General features: G+C 41.9%; 1 protein-coding gene across 1 annotated transcript; it reads left to right on the forward strand.

Annotated features, from left to right (window-relative positions):
- The first annotated feature begins 2,466 nt into the window (after nucleotides 1-2,466).
- On the forward strand, nucleotides 2,467-17,052 carry LOC309697864 (galactose-specific lectin nattectin-like). Its single transcript, XM_082520078.1, has 7 exons — nucleotides 2,467-2,567; nucleotides 3,007-3,100; nucleotides 3,265-3,359; nucleotides 15,892-15,977; nucleotides 16,101-16,235; nucleotides 16,526-16,637; nucleotides 16,810-17,052. Exons 2-7 carry the CDS (start codon nucleotides 3,015-3,017, stop codon nucleotides 16,875-16,877), a joined length of 582 nt encoding a protein of 193 aa, XP_082376204.1. The 5' UTR covers nucleotides 2,467-2,567; nucleotides 3,007-3,014; the 3' UTR covers nucleotides 16,878-17,052.
- Nucleotides 17,053-18,473: the final 1,421 nt, after the last annotated feature.

Below are 18,473 nucleotides of genomic sequence, written 5' to 3' on the forward strand. Positions count from 1 at the left end.
ATTTTTAAGAAAATAAGAACAAACTTGAGTTGGGATGGGTCCCGGTATCAGTTCTGACATAAACGGTAGTAACCAGACCGAAAAGCAGCGCACATTTCGGTGCTTTTTTTTCCTGAGCTGTGATACACTTTGGATCCTAGCCATTCATTTTACATTTCCAAGGATAGTAGGCGGGCCCAGGTACGAACGTTCTTTTAGAGCAGAGCTACAGATTAAAAACACCCAAGGCGAAGCGGTCAAAAGTCTGGCTGTACTTCACAGCAAAAGATGCAAACTCAGCAGCAACAAGTGCTTTAAGCTGATACTGTGATACTGTCAAAGGAGGTAACACCTCGAATCCAATGAAACACCTGGCGACGCATAGAGTTTTGTTAAAAGCCAAGAAATGAACCGTATTTGGTAGCTTGCTGCGAGACCTCACACCGAGCACATCTACTGCGGGTGTGGTGCCTGTTATTGGACCTGGAGTTAGCAACATCCCCCAAAAACACGAAGAGGAGAGTCCTGGCCCCTAGCCCTGCCAGTGTAGCAGAAATGATGAGGATGATGATGCAGCAGCAGCCGTTCTTCTCTGCGTGAGTAGCTTAATGTTGTTCGTGTGTAATTTACGTTGAGTAGGCTAACCACGTTATTACATTAATGCATGTAAGGTGAACTAGCAAACATCATCATAGCTACATGCTGCTGTCTTCTTGTTTGATGGCAGATACTCCCTTCACCCTGGCCAAAAAGGCTAAAATGACCAAAGAAAAAGAGGGAAACAGCTGAACATGAGAGGTTTAGGACAAAGTTTGTGTTCTCCATTCTTTAAGCACCGGCACCGTTTCAAAAGTACCAGTTTGGCACTGGTATCGGATAAAACCTAAACAATACCCATCCCTAAACTTGAGTCTGTAGCCAGGATGACAAACAGAGCTCCAAACATTCCTTTAATCTCAGCTATTAATGAATTCATGAAACCTCTTGATATCAATCTTTTGTGATACACCGTCATATTTACATTATTTGTACAGTACCAATGATTTGCTTTGGTAGCTGCTCAAATTTCACTGCTTATATGTTTAAACTTAATTGATTAAAGTGGTTGTTTTCTTTTGGATCTTTTATTAGAATAGGCTCTTATAATGATTTTCTTGTGAAAGGTGACTTTAGATCAGAGTGGAGGAACTTGCAGCAGCGACAGTTTTGTGTACAGGATGTTGATGATCAGATAAGACGACAGGAAACGTATGCAGGGACGTGAAAACAGCGCTTTAAGAGTTTTAAAATGATGAGTAACGTTGAAGAATTTATATAAATACAAGTCAATGAGTCAAGGACATAATTAGGATCATGTTTTTGATTAAAGAGTCCCAAACATGATAAGTTAGGGAGGTGCAGGAAAAGGTGTTTTGTTTCCTTTGCAGAAGATCTCGGCGACCACAGGGGGGTGAGGATGATGGAGGCCTGAGGCCTGATGGACCACAAGAGAGGGACCCAGAAAAACCTAATCTTACGCATGGAGTGTTCTCGAGTGGGAGCTGGCATTTTATTATTGGACCACTTAGATGACATGAGGTTGTTGTCTGATTTGCTGAGCCAGAGGATGGGTGTCAAAGAAATGGAACAAGTAAAGTGTAGTGACCCTCTTTTTACCAAAAGAGGGTCAAAAGGGGAAGTGTGGAGATCAGGGAAATTATTTTACTGCTATTGTTAATAATCATCATCATTACCATTGCACTATTAATATAATCTACAGTATTGATATTGCATTCAGAGGTTTAAACAGTGTGTGTCTTTCAGAAAGACTAAGTGGCAGGCTGACAGGAAGTTGCAGGTTTGCAGAGTGTGCCTTTTGCAGAACTGAAACCGAAAGCAGAGTCTAAATGGAGGTTGACAGGAAACAGCTGCCATGAAGATAGAGACAATGTTCCTTTTTAAACTGTGTTAAAAGTCATTGTGGTTTTGAATTGACGTATGCATATATTGTATCTGATGACGCATGAGATACAAGCCCTGATGGTATGAAATATCTGTTTATGCTTTGATTAAGTCGGAGATCAGCCCTGTCTGCGAACGGAGCTGGTCTTCCCACGCGTGTATTTCATTAAAATCAATTGTCTGACCAAGCTCTTGTTGGACCATGGTTGTTTGTACTCTCCTTCCTCAATATTTGAACCTTAACAAGGGCAACCTGCACGTGGCGAATAAAGCCTTGATTGATTGATTGATTGATTGATTGATTGATTGATTGATTGATTGATTGATACCAAAATTAGGGGGAATTTACGACTGTGCGCTATGTGCTTCGAATATTGTGTGTGGTTTTTGTTTTATACAGTTGTCAGTCAGGCCTCTAACTATGAAACAAATTACACTCCAAAAGACCCCGGGCTTCTGAAAAGATGACCCGGGCTTAAACCTAGCATTTATTTTACATTATACATTTACATTATTACATTATTATACATTTATTTTTATTTCAGGCTTTATCAGAGCTCAAGTTTCCGTTCCTCCTCCTGTGACCCCCATATCCACAGGGAGAGTGGTCACCTCTAACGGCCTCAGTGTTCATCGCCTGAGCTGTGGTAAGATGGAAAATAGTGTCCAAGAATTCACTGCAGATCAAATTCAGACTCTCAGGCTAAATTCAACAAACTTAACAAGTATTGGATGAACTGTTTATAGTTTACAGCCTTTTTATGCACAGCTGCTTATTTTCAGTTTAAATTGTATTTTCCTGATCAACAAACCAACAGTGCATTTATTCTTTAAAAAAGCTCTGAGGATGTTGGACTGTGTATAAAAGTTCAGAAACATTTGATGTAGATTAGAAACAAAAACACTGACTTAAAGTTTCCTCCTTGATCAGAGTTAATGTAATATCCACTGTGGTGGTGTACAGAGGTACAATCCTCATTATTTATGGATCTGCAGCATCTGAGTCTGAAACTGAAGCCTGAAACCTGGATTATTGCATGTTGTGTTGAGTTGTTCCTTTTCTCTCATACTGTGTCTGTATAACAGTGGGTGGAATGATCATTGTGAGGTCAGCTGAGTACAGATGTGGAGGTGAAGTAATCTGCTCTCACGGTGACGCTGTGAACAACGTGAGGAACAGGTGAGCACTGTGGGATGGTAGAAGTGAGCCTTTGATTCAAAAGAAGAAACAAACTAAAACCTGTTGAACAGCTTTACTCAAACTAACAGGAAGTAAATGATTACCTGAAAGTAACTTGTTTCATATCTTTGAGCTGAAAACCAGCTGTTTCTGTCTCCCTGCAGCTGTGATGGAAAAACCGAGTGTGACATAAAGTCAAACATTACTTATGATCCTGGAGTCTGCAAATACCTGGAGACCACCTACGACTGCTTCCCACGTAACGACTCTGTTAAACCTGTGATTAGAAATGACTGATGAACCCAATCTGTACATGAATGATTACAGTTTCTATGGGATCTGTGTCTGTTTCAGGCCAAAGTGTAACATGTGGAGGATCTCAGTCAAACCTTCAGTGTGGTGAGAACACAGCTTCTATGTCTTTCTACATTTAATGCAGTTAAAAATATCACCATGGTTACAGTTTGACTCTATGAACTCTTCCTCAGATGAAGGACAGGTTATAGTCGTCTCCTGGGCGAATTTTGGTCGCCGTGACACGACCACGTGCCCTGGCAAATATACTATCGAAAATCTCTACAATGTTAACTGCTCCTGGCCAGGAAGCACGAACTATGTAACTACCAGGTACAGATGCTGACTCTGTTTCTTCAGCTCTCCATCTTCTCTCAGATGATGCAGTGAATTTTTGCTGATTCACCTTTGACCTGCATTCACAGGTGCAATGGGACAAACAACTGTACTGTTGATGCAAATATCTCAGACGACCCGTGTGTAAACATTTATAAGTACCTGGAGGTGTTTTACACTTGTCAGGGTAAGTAACTCAAATAATAAACTTCTAAAGATAATCTTTTAGGGTCGGTACATTCAGACTTGTTTTTGAAGTGAATGAAAATGAAAATTCTTCATCATTTTTAAAAGATGAACCTTTCTGTGCTGAAAAGAATCATCAGAAAATCATCAGTCACGAAGATTTCGTCAGTTTGTTTTAGATCCTGAGTGAACACCTCGTGATTTTATCATCAAATAAATACAAATATTATAAAATAATGATAAAATAAAAATAAAACCAGTCAAAGTGACATTTAAAATTAAAATCAGCTGACATTTAAAAACAGAATTCAAAAAGTGTTTACAAAGTCATTTGAACGAACAAAAGGTACTTTTGCATAAGTCGAACAGAAAATCAAGCAGGACAGAAAACATTATAATGTGGAGACAGAAAGAAAAAGATTAGATGAAAAACAGAAAATGACAATAACAAAGACGAAGAAAACATCACAAAGTTGATTCTGTTCATCTGGACGAGCTTGTACTCGCCACAATATTACTCATCGAGTGAATAACTCAATTATAAAAAAGTCCTGACACGTTTTGTGCCTCATTGCTTCGTTTAACGCTCAGCTCTGTCATCACGATAGAAATGCAACTGTTTCTCCCAGATTTGCCACTAAAAACAGGCCCGCAGCAGAAACCTCACTGGGAGCAGCGTTTGAATAAAACGTATGACGACATTAAGCTCACGCGGCATCAGGGTTTGAACAAAACACTGATAACAGCAGCAGTGGCGACGATGCTGTCAGTTTAATGGGGAGTTTCAGGTTTACTGGTTTTTACTTTAACTGGTTAGATTTGTTTACATGCTCCACTCTCTGTGTTCCAGATGTTTGCCAGTGGGTCTGAAAGTTGAATAAGATTAAAAAAGTCTTTATCTGCAGCTCGTGCAAATTCATAGACTATACGGATCATAATTATCTCCAGACAATAAAATGATTTTAATTACATGGAAAAAAGACAAAAACCTCTCTCCTCGTCTCCAACGTCTGTGTTTGTGTAACATAAATGTGAGCTGATATTTTCCCCGTGCCACCACCAACCAGCCCGACCGAGTCTTGAGTTCACCTGCATACACCTGTTCTGTCACGTTCGATTGCAAGGACCGAAGCGCAGAGCAGGTTGACGTTTCTAAACACAGAGTTTATTTACAGCACCAGTGAAAGGCAGGGCCGTGCAGAGACGTTTAAAGGGCCGGGTGCTCAAAGTTAAAAAGGGGCACCAGGCTGAATAACAACAACACACATTCATCAAGAATCTAATATGGCATCGCATCATACTATGTCACTGTTGTGAGGTGGCAACAAGGCAAAGCAAACGTAGCCCATGTTTTACCTGATAGGTACAATGTTGCTGTTGAGGCGTTTCTGCTGCTCCTGCTGCTGATGGTGCTGGAGGGCGGGGCTGTGTTGATCTGAGACTGCAGACTGTAAACAGTCCACAGGAGAGACGGGAACCTATTTAAACAAGTGTTATGAGATAATAACAAAATGCAAAGATAGGTGACAGCGCTTGGAACCATAAGCCAACAACAAACTGTGAGAAATAAACTCGGCTCTGCCTGTGAATCACTCTCTGCTTCTCTTCCTCCTTCATCTCCTCATCTCATCTATCACTCGCCACTTGCTGTCCATCTGAGAACAAGGCACAAACTGCTATTGCAATAAATGAGTATTTAATTATCCACACTCAACAACTCTCGCACTTAATCTATCGTAAAATGATGACGGAAAAACGTTATAGAAGCAAAACATTCCTGGAATACGTCTCCAACATCTGGTACATGTGTTAATGTTACCTGTGCTCTTTGTAATCCAGCTGCTGAGGGATCCACTGCCTCTAGTAGCCTCACACAGCTTTTCTGTCACTGTTTCGTCCTCGTGTCCTCACCAGCCATGTCTGCACAATGCGATATCATGAGTGATAATTTAAAAAATCTATACACATAAAACACACACACGCACACACAGTGACATTTTAGACCTTCTTCAGTATACTGTATATACTATGGGCATCACGGTGCTGATCCAGAGTCCTTCCCTTATTATTATTACTAGAGCTACAATAATAAAGCAATGAGGAAAAAAGTAATAAATATGAAATAATGTATTTATGATGATTCCATTTGTTTGACTATCCACTCTGTGCAGGCAGAAAGTTTATTACATTTTTAAACTGTAGAGATACAATAATTTTCCTGCTGTAAAATCAGCATTTTGTCATATTTAAAATATAAATCTAGCTACACTCCCAATCTCTCCGATTTCGATCTTAACTGCCCCTCTCCCACTGAATGTCAAAGCATCTGGGCTGAACTCCAATTTGGTGGTTCAAAATTCAATTAAGATCTGGGGTCAATTCAGGAAACATTTTAACTTGACAAATACTTGTAGCTTTTCTCCGATAATGTTCAACCATCTTTTTACACCATCTCAAATAGATCATTCATTTGCAGTCTGGCACAGAAACGGTCTGGTTTTCTTTCAAGATCTCTTCACTGAGGATGGCTTTGTCTCATTTAAATATTTGTGTGAAGACCATAACTTACCAAAGTCTCACTACTTCAGATACCTTCAGGCTCGGAGTTTTGCCTCTAAATTTCTCCCAGGGTACCCGTCTCTGCCCTCTAAGGACCTACTGTATCTAGTTCTTAATGTGAGTCAGCCCACTAAAAGAGCAATATCGAAGATTTATGCATTGATTCTTGAAAGCTGCCCTCATACATGGGACAAACCTAAGGCGGCGTGGGAAGGGGAGGTTGGAGAACTCATGTCAGAAGACATCTGGAAGAAGGCCATACAGCGTATACATACGTCTTCTCTCTGTATTAGACATGGCCTGATTCAATTTAAGGTCGTCCACAGGCTCCACTATTCTAATGACAGACTGTCTAAACTGTACCCTGATGTTGCACCGAATTGTCCTAGATGTGATTACTCTCCTGTTTCTTTGGGGCACATGTTTTGGTCATGTCCCTCCCTGTATGGTTTCTGGACATCAATTTTTCAATCACTGTCAGCTATATCGGGTGAAACACTGCGGCCTGACTCTTTGATAGCTATCTTCGGTGTACCTCGGGAAGAGCTGAGACTCTCTCCCCTCCACAAAAACGCGATAGCCTTTGCCTCGTTGCATGCCCGCCGTCTGATACTGCTGAGCTGGAAGGCGTCGAACCCTCCTTCCTACGTCCATTGGATTAGAGAGGTGATGTTGGGGTTAGCTCTGGAAAAAATTAGGTATACCGTGCGCGGCTTGGAGAGTAAATATGACAAAACCTGGTCACGGTTCATAACTCATGTCAAGAGTCTGTCTTTTGCCTGATTTATTGTTCTTTACTTGTTGGTAATTTATGCTCTTGCTCTCTTCTCGGACTGCTGTCCATAGTCTCCTCAATGCCCGTACTTTGACTGTTGGGATTTCTTTATTCCCTTTTTTTTTCTTTGTTTCTTCTCTCATGTGCCGGGGTCCGGCTGTTGGTGCTATAATGACTGTCACAGATTGGTTTGAGTGTTTCTCCCCTTTTTTTTTTTTTTTTTTTTTGTGTTGTGTGTATTGTGCTTCCTGGTTGTGGGGATGCCACCTGGATGGGGGTGGGGGGTAGGGTTCGCAACTTTTGTAAGAAACTCTGGACTGTTTTGTTGGAAAACTATAAATAAAGTTGTAAAAAAAAAATATATATATATATATAAATCTAATATAATCTGCTTCTTAATTCATGTTCTTTAAAATACAGTGTGTGTTTTTTAAATATCATAATTATAATAATCATGAATTATGTGGACATGCATATTACATCGTTTTTAGTGAAATATAAGCCCCCCAGAAAGGCAGGAAAACCCTGTAACCTACTTTAAAACCAGGGGCGATTCTAGGATCAGAGCTTTGGGGGTGCTGAGCACCCAGAGAGCTGCCCAGCCAGGCAAGATAGACTTGACTCATCACGATGAGACTTCTTCCCCGTCTCTGTCAGTCCCTGCATCCTTAACTCATTCACTGCCAGCCATTGGCAGTGAATGAGTTAAACCCATTGACTCATTCACTGCAATTGACGGCTATAGACGTCAATGGCAGTGAATGAGTTAAATGTCTCCACTTGTCCCGAGTTCCCTCTGACTGTCTCCTTGGTGCATTTAAACCTGTTCCTCCCTGTCCTCCTCATCTGTTGTCCTCGTCTCTGTTATCAGTCATCATAATTTTACCATCTCTGTGCAAGTCTGCAAATTTCTTTATTAAATCATAAGATTAAATTCATCAAGTCTCTCTGTGCCTGGGTCCTCGTCACAAAACATGACATCACTGTTTTGTACATTTTAACAATTTAATCCCACATTTGTGAAAGAAAAGCAAAACACTTAAAAAAAAAAAAAAAGTCTGTAACAAAACCATCAAATCTGATAAAGGTTATTTAAATGCTGCAAAAGAAGAATGGATTGGAATAGAAAAATACATATATTAACCTTAATTACTGGGAGAATAATGAATGATGCTCATAGTGAGTAAAAAGTAAACTGAGTGCATTTTTTGGACAGAGATTCACTTTTAATGTGTGTTTAATATAATACAGATACATAAAAAACACTCCAAACATAGAAGAGTCCTTGAAATGTACAAATGTACAAATATTAATAAAAAAAATTATAAAGATGGAGGCAGCTTTGCCTGTGGTAGAATGTATGAAAAAATCTTTACTGCAGATGCTAATTTTACTAATTTAATAATAATAATTTTGTGTTGTAAGATTTATGAGTTTCATGCTTTCATAGTGGTCCTTGGGACAGCTTGACATTTTCTCAGGTGGTCCACACTGTAACAAGTGTGAGAAACACTGATAAGTGTGTGTGTGCTTTTGGAAAACATTTAAAGCTGCTGTACAGAATCTTTGAAACAAGCTTAAAACACTTTTAGAAACAGAGCATCTGCTTCTCTTTACAGCTCCTCACTCCACCAGGACAGTCTTTGGCACTGATAGTGAGCAAATGTGATGCACGTACTGCGGCAGTCATACAGACAACTGGACGGTCCAAAGGTTGGCCGACCTGTTACTGGCTGAGGTTTCAGTAGAGCTGTGGCTGAACCACATACAAATATATCATTAATTTTAATCTCCCCGATCAATGATAATGTTATGTTGGAATGTTGTTAAAGAGGCTCAAAATGTTTCAGCCCAGTTTGTTTAGCAGATTCTGTTTAGCAGCTTTAATACAGGGAGGACACAACTTCCAGACTGTGAGTAAAATCAGGTTTTTCTCTTTGTCAGTTTCACAGTTTCTGCCTGTCACTGCTCCCTGTCTGTTTGCTTACCTGCTTCTTCCTGACCTTGTACTTTCTCCTCACGTTCCCTCTTTGGACTGACAATCATACACAAATAGATTCAATTAGATGATAAATTACATTAATATGAAAAAAATACTATTAAGATCAATAACAAAAGGTCCTCTCTCAGTGTACTTTCAACCAAAAGGCAAATAACCAAACCACACGAACATCTAATAAAAGATATAAACATTGAAACACTGATCCGGTCAGTTAGCTAGTTAGTACCTTGGGCACATGCACATATAACAAAATAAGCAGCTTCTCTCGTTCCATTTCAAACAGGACAGTGGTAACAACAGCAGGCTACGGACAATTTTAAGTTTTAGGTTTTAAAGGATCGCCAGAGGGTTAAATTGGCTGCATACATTTCACTGCAGGACGGTCAAATGTCGTAGGACGGATTGTAGGCAGGGCTGGACTGGGACAAAAAAATCAGCCCGGGCATTTTGACTAGAGACCGGCCCCCCAGGTATTAAAGCCATAAAGCCTTTGAATGAAAATGAACGCTGTTGTGACAGTGATGTACAGTCTTGTTGGTATATGTATGATTTCTATACATTTTATGTCATACTAAAAACTTTGGTTGTAAGATTCAGATAATTATTTATTAAAGCGAGACATTTTAAATGAGAATAAGAAAGTATTTCTTTGTGCCCCCCTCTCCCTGTTAATGCCCTACAGGCCCCCTGGCAACACTTTGCTAGACCCGCCCCTGCACAGTTACCAGCTGTCAGCTACCTAAAAAAGGATCCTGGTGTTATTTGTCTCTCAGAAACAGTTCATAACTTCAACTCATTCATGTCACCTAAAAGGTAAACCTGTTTCTCCATCACAGCTCTGATGATTCAGTAAGGACATCTCCTGGTTTCATCTTCATGTTTCCCTCTCACCACATATCCAAACCGACATCATGACCAGCAGCTTTACAGCTGTGGCTCCAGCAAACATCAGCTGATACTAGAAATTAATATTAAATACATTCTAACAACAGCTGATCAAGCTTAAAAGTGCTGCTGTTGTTTAGCACGACATCCTCTTTCTGGCACAAAGTGATAAACCAACAAGAGAGAAAAGCCGATCAGCTGATCATTGATCAGTTTCATGACTGAAGTAGCAACAGGAGAGAGAGGGAGAATGAGAGGAGAAGCTGTGCAGTGTAACAGAATAACTCCAGCTTTGTGTCTTTTTCCATTCGAGCTGAAGTCCGGAACAAACTGTTCCTTTTCACCTCAATACGAAACATGTAATATTTCCTCTGAATGCGAGACGATTGGCAACTCTACTAACTAACCTTATGAACAAAATAAAGTTCACTATCAGTAACATCACAGCACCCACCCAGCTGTATAGAAACCCCGTCATGCTAGCTAGTACGAGTTATTGTAACTGACTGTAAAAAGTCAGCACAGCTAAAATAAACTCCACCTAAACTTGGTTTATATCTGACCCAGATACACTGCAGGTCATAACTTCTTACCTGAAGTTCAGTTCACCTGACACTCGGACCGGCGGCCTCCTCGGGTCTCTGCTCCTCCTGCCTCACCTTTCCCTCATCCACCTGGTGGAAGCTCTGCCACAGCCACCACCAAACAACTGAGTTATTTTTACAAATCTGCCAATCCACCAGCTTTCATTGTTTATACTGTTACAACAACAAAAAAAAAAGAAAAAACCCCCCATCGGCCCATAAAAACGAAAAATCCCCATCGGGCATACCGGATGGCCAGCCCAGCTCTGATTGTAGGGTAGCAAACATCGTCGGAAAACACGTTTTCAACACTGCAGGTTACCTGGTGTAATGCTTTACTGAAACATGGTCTGACTCCTATCTAACTATATAAAGAGTAACTGAAGGTTAAGCCAGGCGCTCACACCTCCGCTCTGCTGCGTCTCAGCCACCATCTCTCTGGCAGAAAGGGCGCTAGAGCAGAGCAGGGGAGAGGCGAGCTGGAACAAACCATTTTTTTGGGGGGGTATCTACAGTGGGGCAAAAAAGTATTTAGTCAGCCACCGATTGTGCAAGTTCCCCCACCTAAAATGATGACAGAGGTCAGTAATTTGCACCAGAGGTACACTTCAACTGTGAGAGACAGAATGTGAAAAAAAATCCATGAATCCACATGGTAGGATTTGTAAAGAATTTATTCGTAAATCAGGGTGGAAAATAAGTATTTGGTCAATAACAAAAATACAACTCAATACTTTGTAACATAACCTTTGTTGGCAATAACAGAGGTCAAACGTTTACTATAGGTCTTTACCAGGTTTGCACACACAGTAGCTGGTATTTTGGCCCATTCCTCCATGCAGATCTTCTCGAGAGCAGTGATGTTTTGGGGCTGTCGCCGAGCAACACGGACTTTCAACTCCCGCCACAGATTTTCTATGGGGTTGAGGTCTGGAGACTGGCTAGGCCACTCCAGGACTTTCAAATGCTTCTTACGGAGCCACTCCTTTGTTGCCCGGGCGGTGTGTTTTGGATCATTGTCATGTTGGAAGACCCAGCCTCGTTTCATCTTCAAAGTTCTCACTGATGGAAGGAGGTTTTGGCTCAAAATCTCACGATACATGGCCCCATTCATTCTGTCCTTAACACGGATCAGTCGTCCTGTCCCCTTGGCAGAAAAACAGCCCCATAGCATGATGTTTCCACCCCCATGCTTCACAGTAGGTATGGTGTTCTTGGGATGCAACTCAGTATTCTTCTTCCTCCAAACACGACGAGTTGAGTTTATACCAAAAAGTTCTACTTTGGTTTCATCTGACCACATGACATTCTCCCAATCCTCTGCTGTATCATCCATGTGCTCTCTGGCAAACTTCAGACGGGCCTGGACATGCACTGGCTTCAGCAGCGGAACACGTCTGGCACTGCGGGATTTGATTCCCTGCCGTTGTAGTGTGTTACTGATGGTGACCTTTGTTACTTTGGTCCCAGCTCTCTGCAGGTCATTCACCAGGTCCCCCCATGTGGTTCTGGGATCTTTGCTCACCGTTCTCATGATCATTTTGACCCCACGGGATGAGATCTTGCGTGGAGCCCCAGATCGAGGGAGATTATCAGTGGTCTTGTATGTCTTCCATTTTCTGATGATTGCTCCCACAGTTGATTTTTCACACCAAGCTGCTTGCCTATTGTAGATTCACTCTTCCCAGTCTGGTGCAGGTCTACAATACTTTTCCTGGTGTCCTTCGAAAGCTCTTTGGTCTTGGCCATGGCGGAGTTTGGAGTCTGACTGTTTGAGGCTGTGGACAGGTGTGTTTTATACAGATGATGAGTTCAAACAGGTGCCATTCATACAGGTAACGAGTGGGGGACAGAAAAGCTTCTTACAGAAGACGTTACAGGTCTGTGAGAGCCAGAGATTTTCCTTGTTTGAGGTGACCAAATACTTATTTTCCACCCTGATTTACCAATAAATTCTTTACAAATCCTACCATGTGGATTCATGGATTTTTTTTTCACATTCTGTCTCTCACAGTTGAAGTGTACCTCTGGTGCAAATTACTGACCTCTGTCATCATTTTAAGTGGGGGAACTTGCACAATCGGTGGCTGACTAAATACTTTTTTGCCCCACTGCATACGTTTGTCTTTAGAATATTACATCTCAACCAAGTACTGTATGGTTTTTCTATTTTTAGTAGTGTGTCACACAAACAGCAAATATTGTCAAAAAAAGTAAGACATCTTTGGGGTGCTTTGATTCCTTGGACCAGCACTACTTGTGCAGTTAATAAGAGGACAGGTAATGTTTGTCGCATTGTTACGCACAGCACGCTCATTTGTTTCAATTCGTCAGTTGCCACAAGACAACTGACCAACGTGTACATAATAAGCTAATACTCCTGGGTGCTATAGAGTACAGTGTACGCTGTTCACCATACTTCATGGTTTTGGAAGTCACACAACTGTCACACAGGAGAGGAAAATTACTCACAGTCTGAAAAACAAGCACAAATTCACGGAGCTGAGAGAATCACTAACGTGTCTCGCACAACCGTCCAGCGACCAGAAGCACAGCGTCCCGGCCTTAAATGGTGGGAAGATAATGGCAGCTTAATTGCGAACAGGTGTGTGGGCCAAGGGTGGGAGCCCACAGTGAGCTCCGCCCAGGCAGAGCGGTGAGGAGAGAGTGAGAGAGAAACAATACACATGTAGCCTTGCGGGGCCGGCTGGGTAGACACGGGGACGTGACATGTTCACTCCGTCAGCTGTTGAACACCTGCTGCTGATTTAAGAAACACGCCCATGTTAACTGGTGACAGTCACAGTTTAACGTTTTCAGCTGTGTGCGCCCTGTAAAGTAACACCATCAGGATGTTCTACATTTAATGACGCACATCGATGGATTGGTGCAGGCGTATCTCAATAAGTTCTGCTCAAATAACTGGATTATGGATTCCTCATAACCAGGTGTGTTATGAGGAATGTTGTCACAGTTTATTTATAATGTGTTGTTATAAGCTGATTAAAAAACAGAGCCATCCAGTTACTATGTTACAGCGCCACTGTCAGGGTTCCTGGGCCGCTGACCCAGCGTTTTCAGTTTGGTCTTCTGTCAGTGTTTAGTTTTCATGTTGGTTTCCTGTTTTATTGTGTTAGCCTTTTGTCTGTGTGTACTTTGTTCATTTCTACTTCCCAGTTTCTCATTAGTTAGTTCAGCTGTGTTCTTACCGGTTTCTAATCATCCTCATCATCCAGTCGGTTTCCCTGAGTTCCTGGTATTGTTCTCACCTATTCTGCGTGTGGGCTTCCGTGCTGGCTCTTTAACTGGCCAGCATGTCGTGGAGTGGGTGGGAGGTGTCGTCCAACATCGTCCTTCTCTTGGACAACATCCACGTCTCAGACACCACCTTAAGGGAGTCCGGCTCCATCCCCACAACATTACTGGCCTTGCAGATCAGTTTATTTAGTCTGTTAGCATCTGTGAACCTCAACCTGTTGTCCCAGCATGCAAGAGCATAGAGGACAGGACTGGCCACAACAGACTGATAGAAAATCCTGAGCACTGTCCAAAACACGCTAAAAGACGCAGAAAATACAGATATCTCTGGCCTTACTGTAGAGTACCCAGTCTAGTTTATTTAATGTGTACTCTGAGGTATTTATAGTCCTTCACCGTGTCCACGTTGACCCCCTGGTTTGAAACACAGGTCGCAGCTTTCCTGGTCCTCCTAAAGTCCACAATCAGGGCTTTTGTCACACTGAGCTGCAGATGATTCTGCTCGCACCATGTGACAGAGGAGTCGACCACAGCCTGGTACTCCATCTCATCACTCTCACTGATGCATCCAACCGCTGCAGAGTCATCAGCAACCTTCTGAAGATGGAGGTCTCTGTGCAGTGGCTGAAGTCTGTGGCGTAGAAAGTGAAGAGGGGAGAGCATGGTCCCTTGTGTTGCCTCTGTGTTCCTGATCACATTGTCAGACACAAAGTGTTGAAGACGCACATATTGTGGTCTTCCTGTCAGGTAATCAACAATCCAGGACACCGCAGAGGCATCTACCTGCATCACTATCAGTTTATCACCCAGGAGGGTCGGCCTGATGGTGTTGAATGCACTGGATAGTCAAAAAACACGACCCTCCCAGTGCTCACCGGTTGGTCCAGGTGGGCGTAGACACGACTGAGCGTGTTTGGTACAGGAAAGAGGGATGACGTCTTCCACAGCACTGGTGCACAGGCCTCGAGGACACCGGGACTCGCCCTGTCTGGTCTTTCAGGCTTTTTTAGTGGAGTCGTTCATTTGTCTCTGAACCTGGTCCTAGGTAAAAGTTACAGGTGGAGCAGGAGTGTCAGGACTTTCACAGTATGCTCAGGTGCAATGAGGAGAAAGAGGGAGAGAGAGTGGTGTGGCTTTGGACTGTAGGCTGACTACAGTTAAGTCAGTCGGGGGGTGAGCGTTAGCTGCAGTGTCAAATCTGTAGAAGAACAAATTCAACCTGTTGGCCCTCAGCTCTGCTTTTGAATGGCGTGAGTCCAGTGACGCTTTTCAGGACTTTTCAAGCTCCTTAGACTACCGTGACCTGGGTGACTGAGAACCTACAAAGACATATCTTCATGCCACTCCAGAGCTTTCTCATGTTGTTCTGCTGGAGTTCCCACTCCAGCTTTCTCCTGCAACTGTCCATAGCCTCTCTGATCGTGCCCTTCAATAAAAACGAAACCCTTTCCACCTCCTCTCTGTGGCCCTCTTTTTATCGTTGAGGAGAGCTGTGATGTTCTTTCACCCACGGCTTGTTATCCGAATAACAATGTATAGTCCGAGCTGAGATAATGGAGTCTGAGCAGATGGTTATGTAATCACTGATACACTCAGTGTCCTGTGGGGCTCACAACGTATCTGCCTGTTGCCTCATAACAAGTTCTCTCTCAGCTGGTAAAACAGACGACATACTGTGTGAAAGTTGGAAGTATAGCATTCAAAGTGATGTAGTGGAAGTCATCCAAGGTGGCTATGAAGGCATAGAGTGCTGAGTCTGTAACCAGGTATCGCAGAAGGAATAATGTCAAATGAACCTCATCAGCTTAAATTCAAATAGACTCAGTAGTGGAACACGGCTAGGTATTTTCTTTGTCTTTTGAGGAATTATTAATCTGATTATCGACCTTCTACCTTTACAATCATGCTGCAGCTCCTTCCTGCCCTGCTGGTTGGACTTTGTTTGGAGGTCGCTGTTTCATCTTTAAAAGCAGCTTGAACACCTGGACTGATGCTGAGGTACATCAGAAATAACAGCAGCTGTCGCTGCATCACTGATGACATAAAGACTTTCTGTCTTTGACTGATTTTAAATGCATTCTCACACTTTTCATCTTCTGTGCACCTCATCTTCCTCCTCAGAGTTCCTGTCAGACACTCGGTGGAAATCTGGCCTCATACCACAGCACAGCTGAGCACACCTTCATCAGAAAGCTCATTTACACAGCAGCAGGGTCGTATACACGAGCTTGGGTTGGAGGCAACGACAGAGAGAATGTAAGTGTTTCACAGATAAAGAGGATGAGCTGCAGCTGTTTCTGATATTTCATATGTTTCTCTTCATATTCATCAGTTTGATTCAAAGGTCAACATGTGACAGACTGATTAATCAGGACTTTGTTCCTGGAGACAGATGTTGCTGTTGACTTGACTTTTCTTTTCATTTTTTACCTGCACAAACAAAATGAACCTTCGTTGTGTTCGAGTGGTGTAAGAGGTCTCATGTCTGCACTCTCAGCAGAGATGCATCAAAGTACATCAGAACAAACTGAACTTTATTCTTCCAGGAAACTGTGTGGAAGTGGAGTGATGGTTCCCAGTTTGACTTCACAAACTGGGGTAATGGACAACCTGACAACTCTGGAGGAGGAGAAGATTGTATGGAGATAAACTTTAATGGTACAAACTGAAAGTGGGCCTGTTGATGAAATGTGTTTGGTTTTTATATTGACTGAAGTCATGTGATCTTAGGTCTTTATAAGAACTGTGTTTGTTCTTTTTACATTAGAGAAGAAGAAAACATTTACAGCACAGACCTCTGATTTTATTTCTTTGTTTTGATTCTTTACAGGAGGAGATTATGTCAACGACCAAGGATGTAACTCAAAGAGAGGGTTTGTTTGTGTCAGAGGTCCATAACTGCTCCTTCGTGTCCTGACACGTCTGACATGATGATGTCACAGCCTCACTGCTGATGTCACTTCCAGCAGGATGTCAAGCCTCGATGACATCACTGCTGGATTCTGTTGATAAATATGATTTCATATCACAATAAACAGGAAAATAAATTCAATAAAATTTAAAGGAACTGAAATGTTGACCTGAAAGTGAGTCATTCATGCTTCAAATCATCATCTGATCATTTTAATAAACCTCAAAATGCTTTCTGTCTCCCTGCAGCTGTGATGGAAAAATAGGTGTGACATAAATACACCATCAGTGTCATGTTTCGGCTGTGTACAGGCAGGAGAAAGACCCAAACGCAAAACTCACGACAACGAAATGAAACTCAAAAAGCTGCTTTATTGCAGAATGGCGTGGAAAACTAAACTGAAACACAGCCATAAGGGAGACTACAACACTGACAAAGAGAAACACAGAGCTCAAATACACAAAGGGATAACGAGGGAACGAGACACAGAAGGAGAGCACAGCTGGGAGTAATCAGGCTGGACGAGACAAGGGAAGCAAAACTAGAAACACTGACATGAGACACGGACCTTCAAAGTAAAACAGGAAACACACTGACTGAACTCTAGACATGTAAACTTAACAGCAACTGTGGAGACAGAACATAGGAACCTGAAACATGGTACAAAAACGTCACAGTAGACATAACATGGAACACAGGGAAGCCATATTACAAAGCCAAAGAGCTAAACCTATGATAACCATAACTCAGACCTAGGGAAACAAGAAACAGTACAACAAAGGACTCAAAACATAAACCATAATATAAAAACACGAGATCTCTTCAAAATAAAATAGGAAACATAATGAGACGCAGACATGAAACACATGAAGAGCAGGGGAGACTTAACATGGGTTGGAAACACAAGGGGTAACTAATAAGCAAATGAACATAGGAGACCTAATGAGCTTAAACATACTATAAACATCAAAATGAACTAAAACTCAAAACACTGGGTCATAAGACCCAGGACCGTGACAATCAGTACTTCTGATCCTGGGATCTCATCACCTGATGCTGATAACGCAGTTATGTTTAAATCTGAAGAAAAGAATAAGCTTAATCGTATTTGTGTAAAATTATATATTTATCTTTTTTTGCAACTTTACCAGCTTTACTTATAAAGCACTTTAACACAAAACCAGAGATCACAAAGTGCTGCACATATACAAACAACAACAACAAATGAAATGATTAAATAAAATAATACAACATGTTAAAAAGTCCTATTGAGTCAGCCCCTTACAAGAGCAAATAAATGTGTCTTAAGAAGAGTTTTAAACTCAGAAAGAGAAGAGGCCTGTCTTACATGCACGCTCACGTCTGCATCTACTGACTGAAACCAGCCCACTGAGGAACAATGGGCTGGGGGGTCAGTTCCTTAATCTTAATTATGCAAATTCTCATGACCACTGATCAATAACCATGAGTCCCATTCACAGAGAGCTGAGGAATGGCTGCAATCACAGCATGTAAGATGGTGACAGATGTACCCTTAGGCCCCTCCTCCATTCAGAGATGGTCTTTCCCTTTTCACGTAAATG

Source organism: Aulonocara stuartgranti (assembly GCF_965226115.1).
Source record: "Aulonocara stuartgranti genome assembly, chromosome: 20".
NCBI classification, from domain to species: Eukaryota; Metazoa; Chordata; class Actinopteri; order Cichliformes; family Cichlidae; genus Aulonocara; species Aulonocara stuartgranti.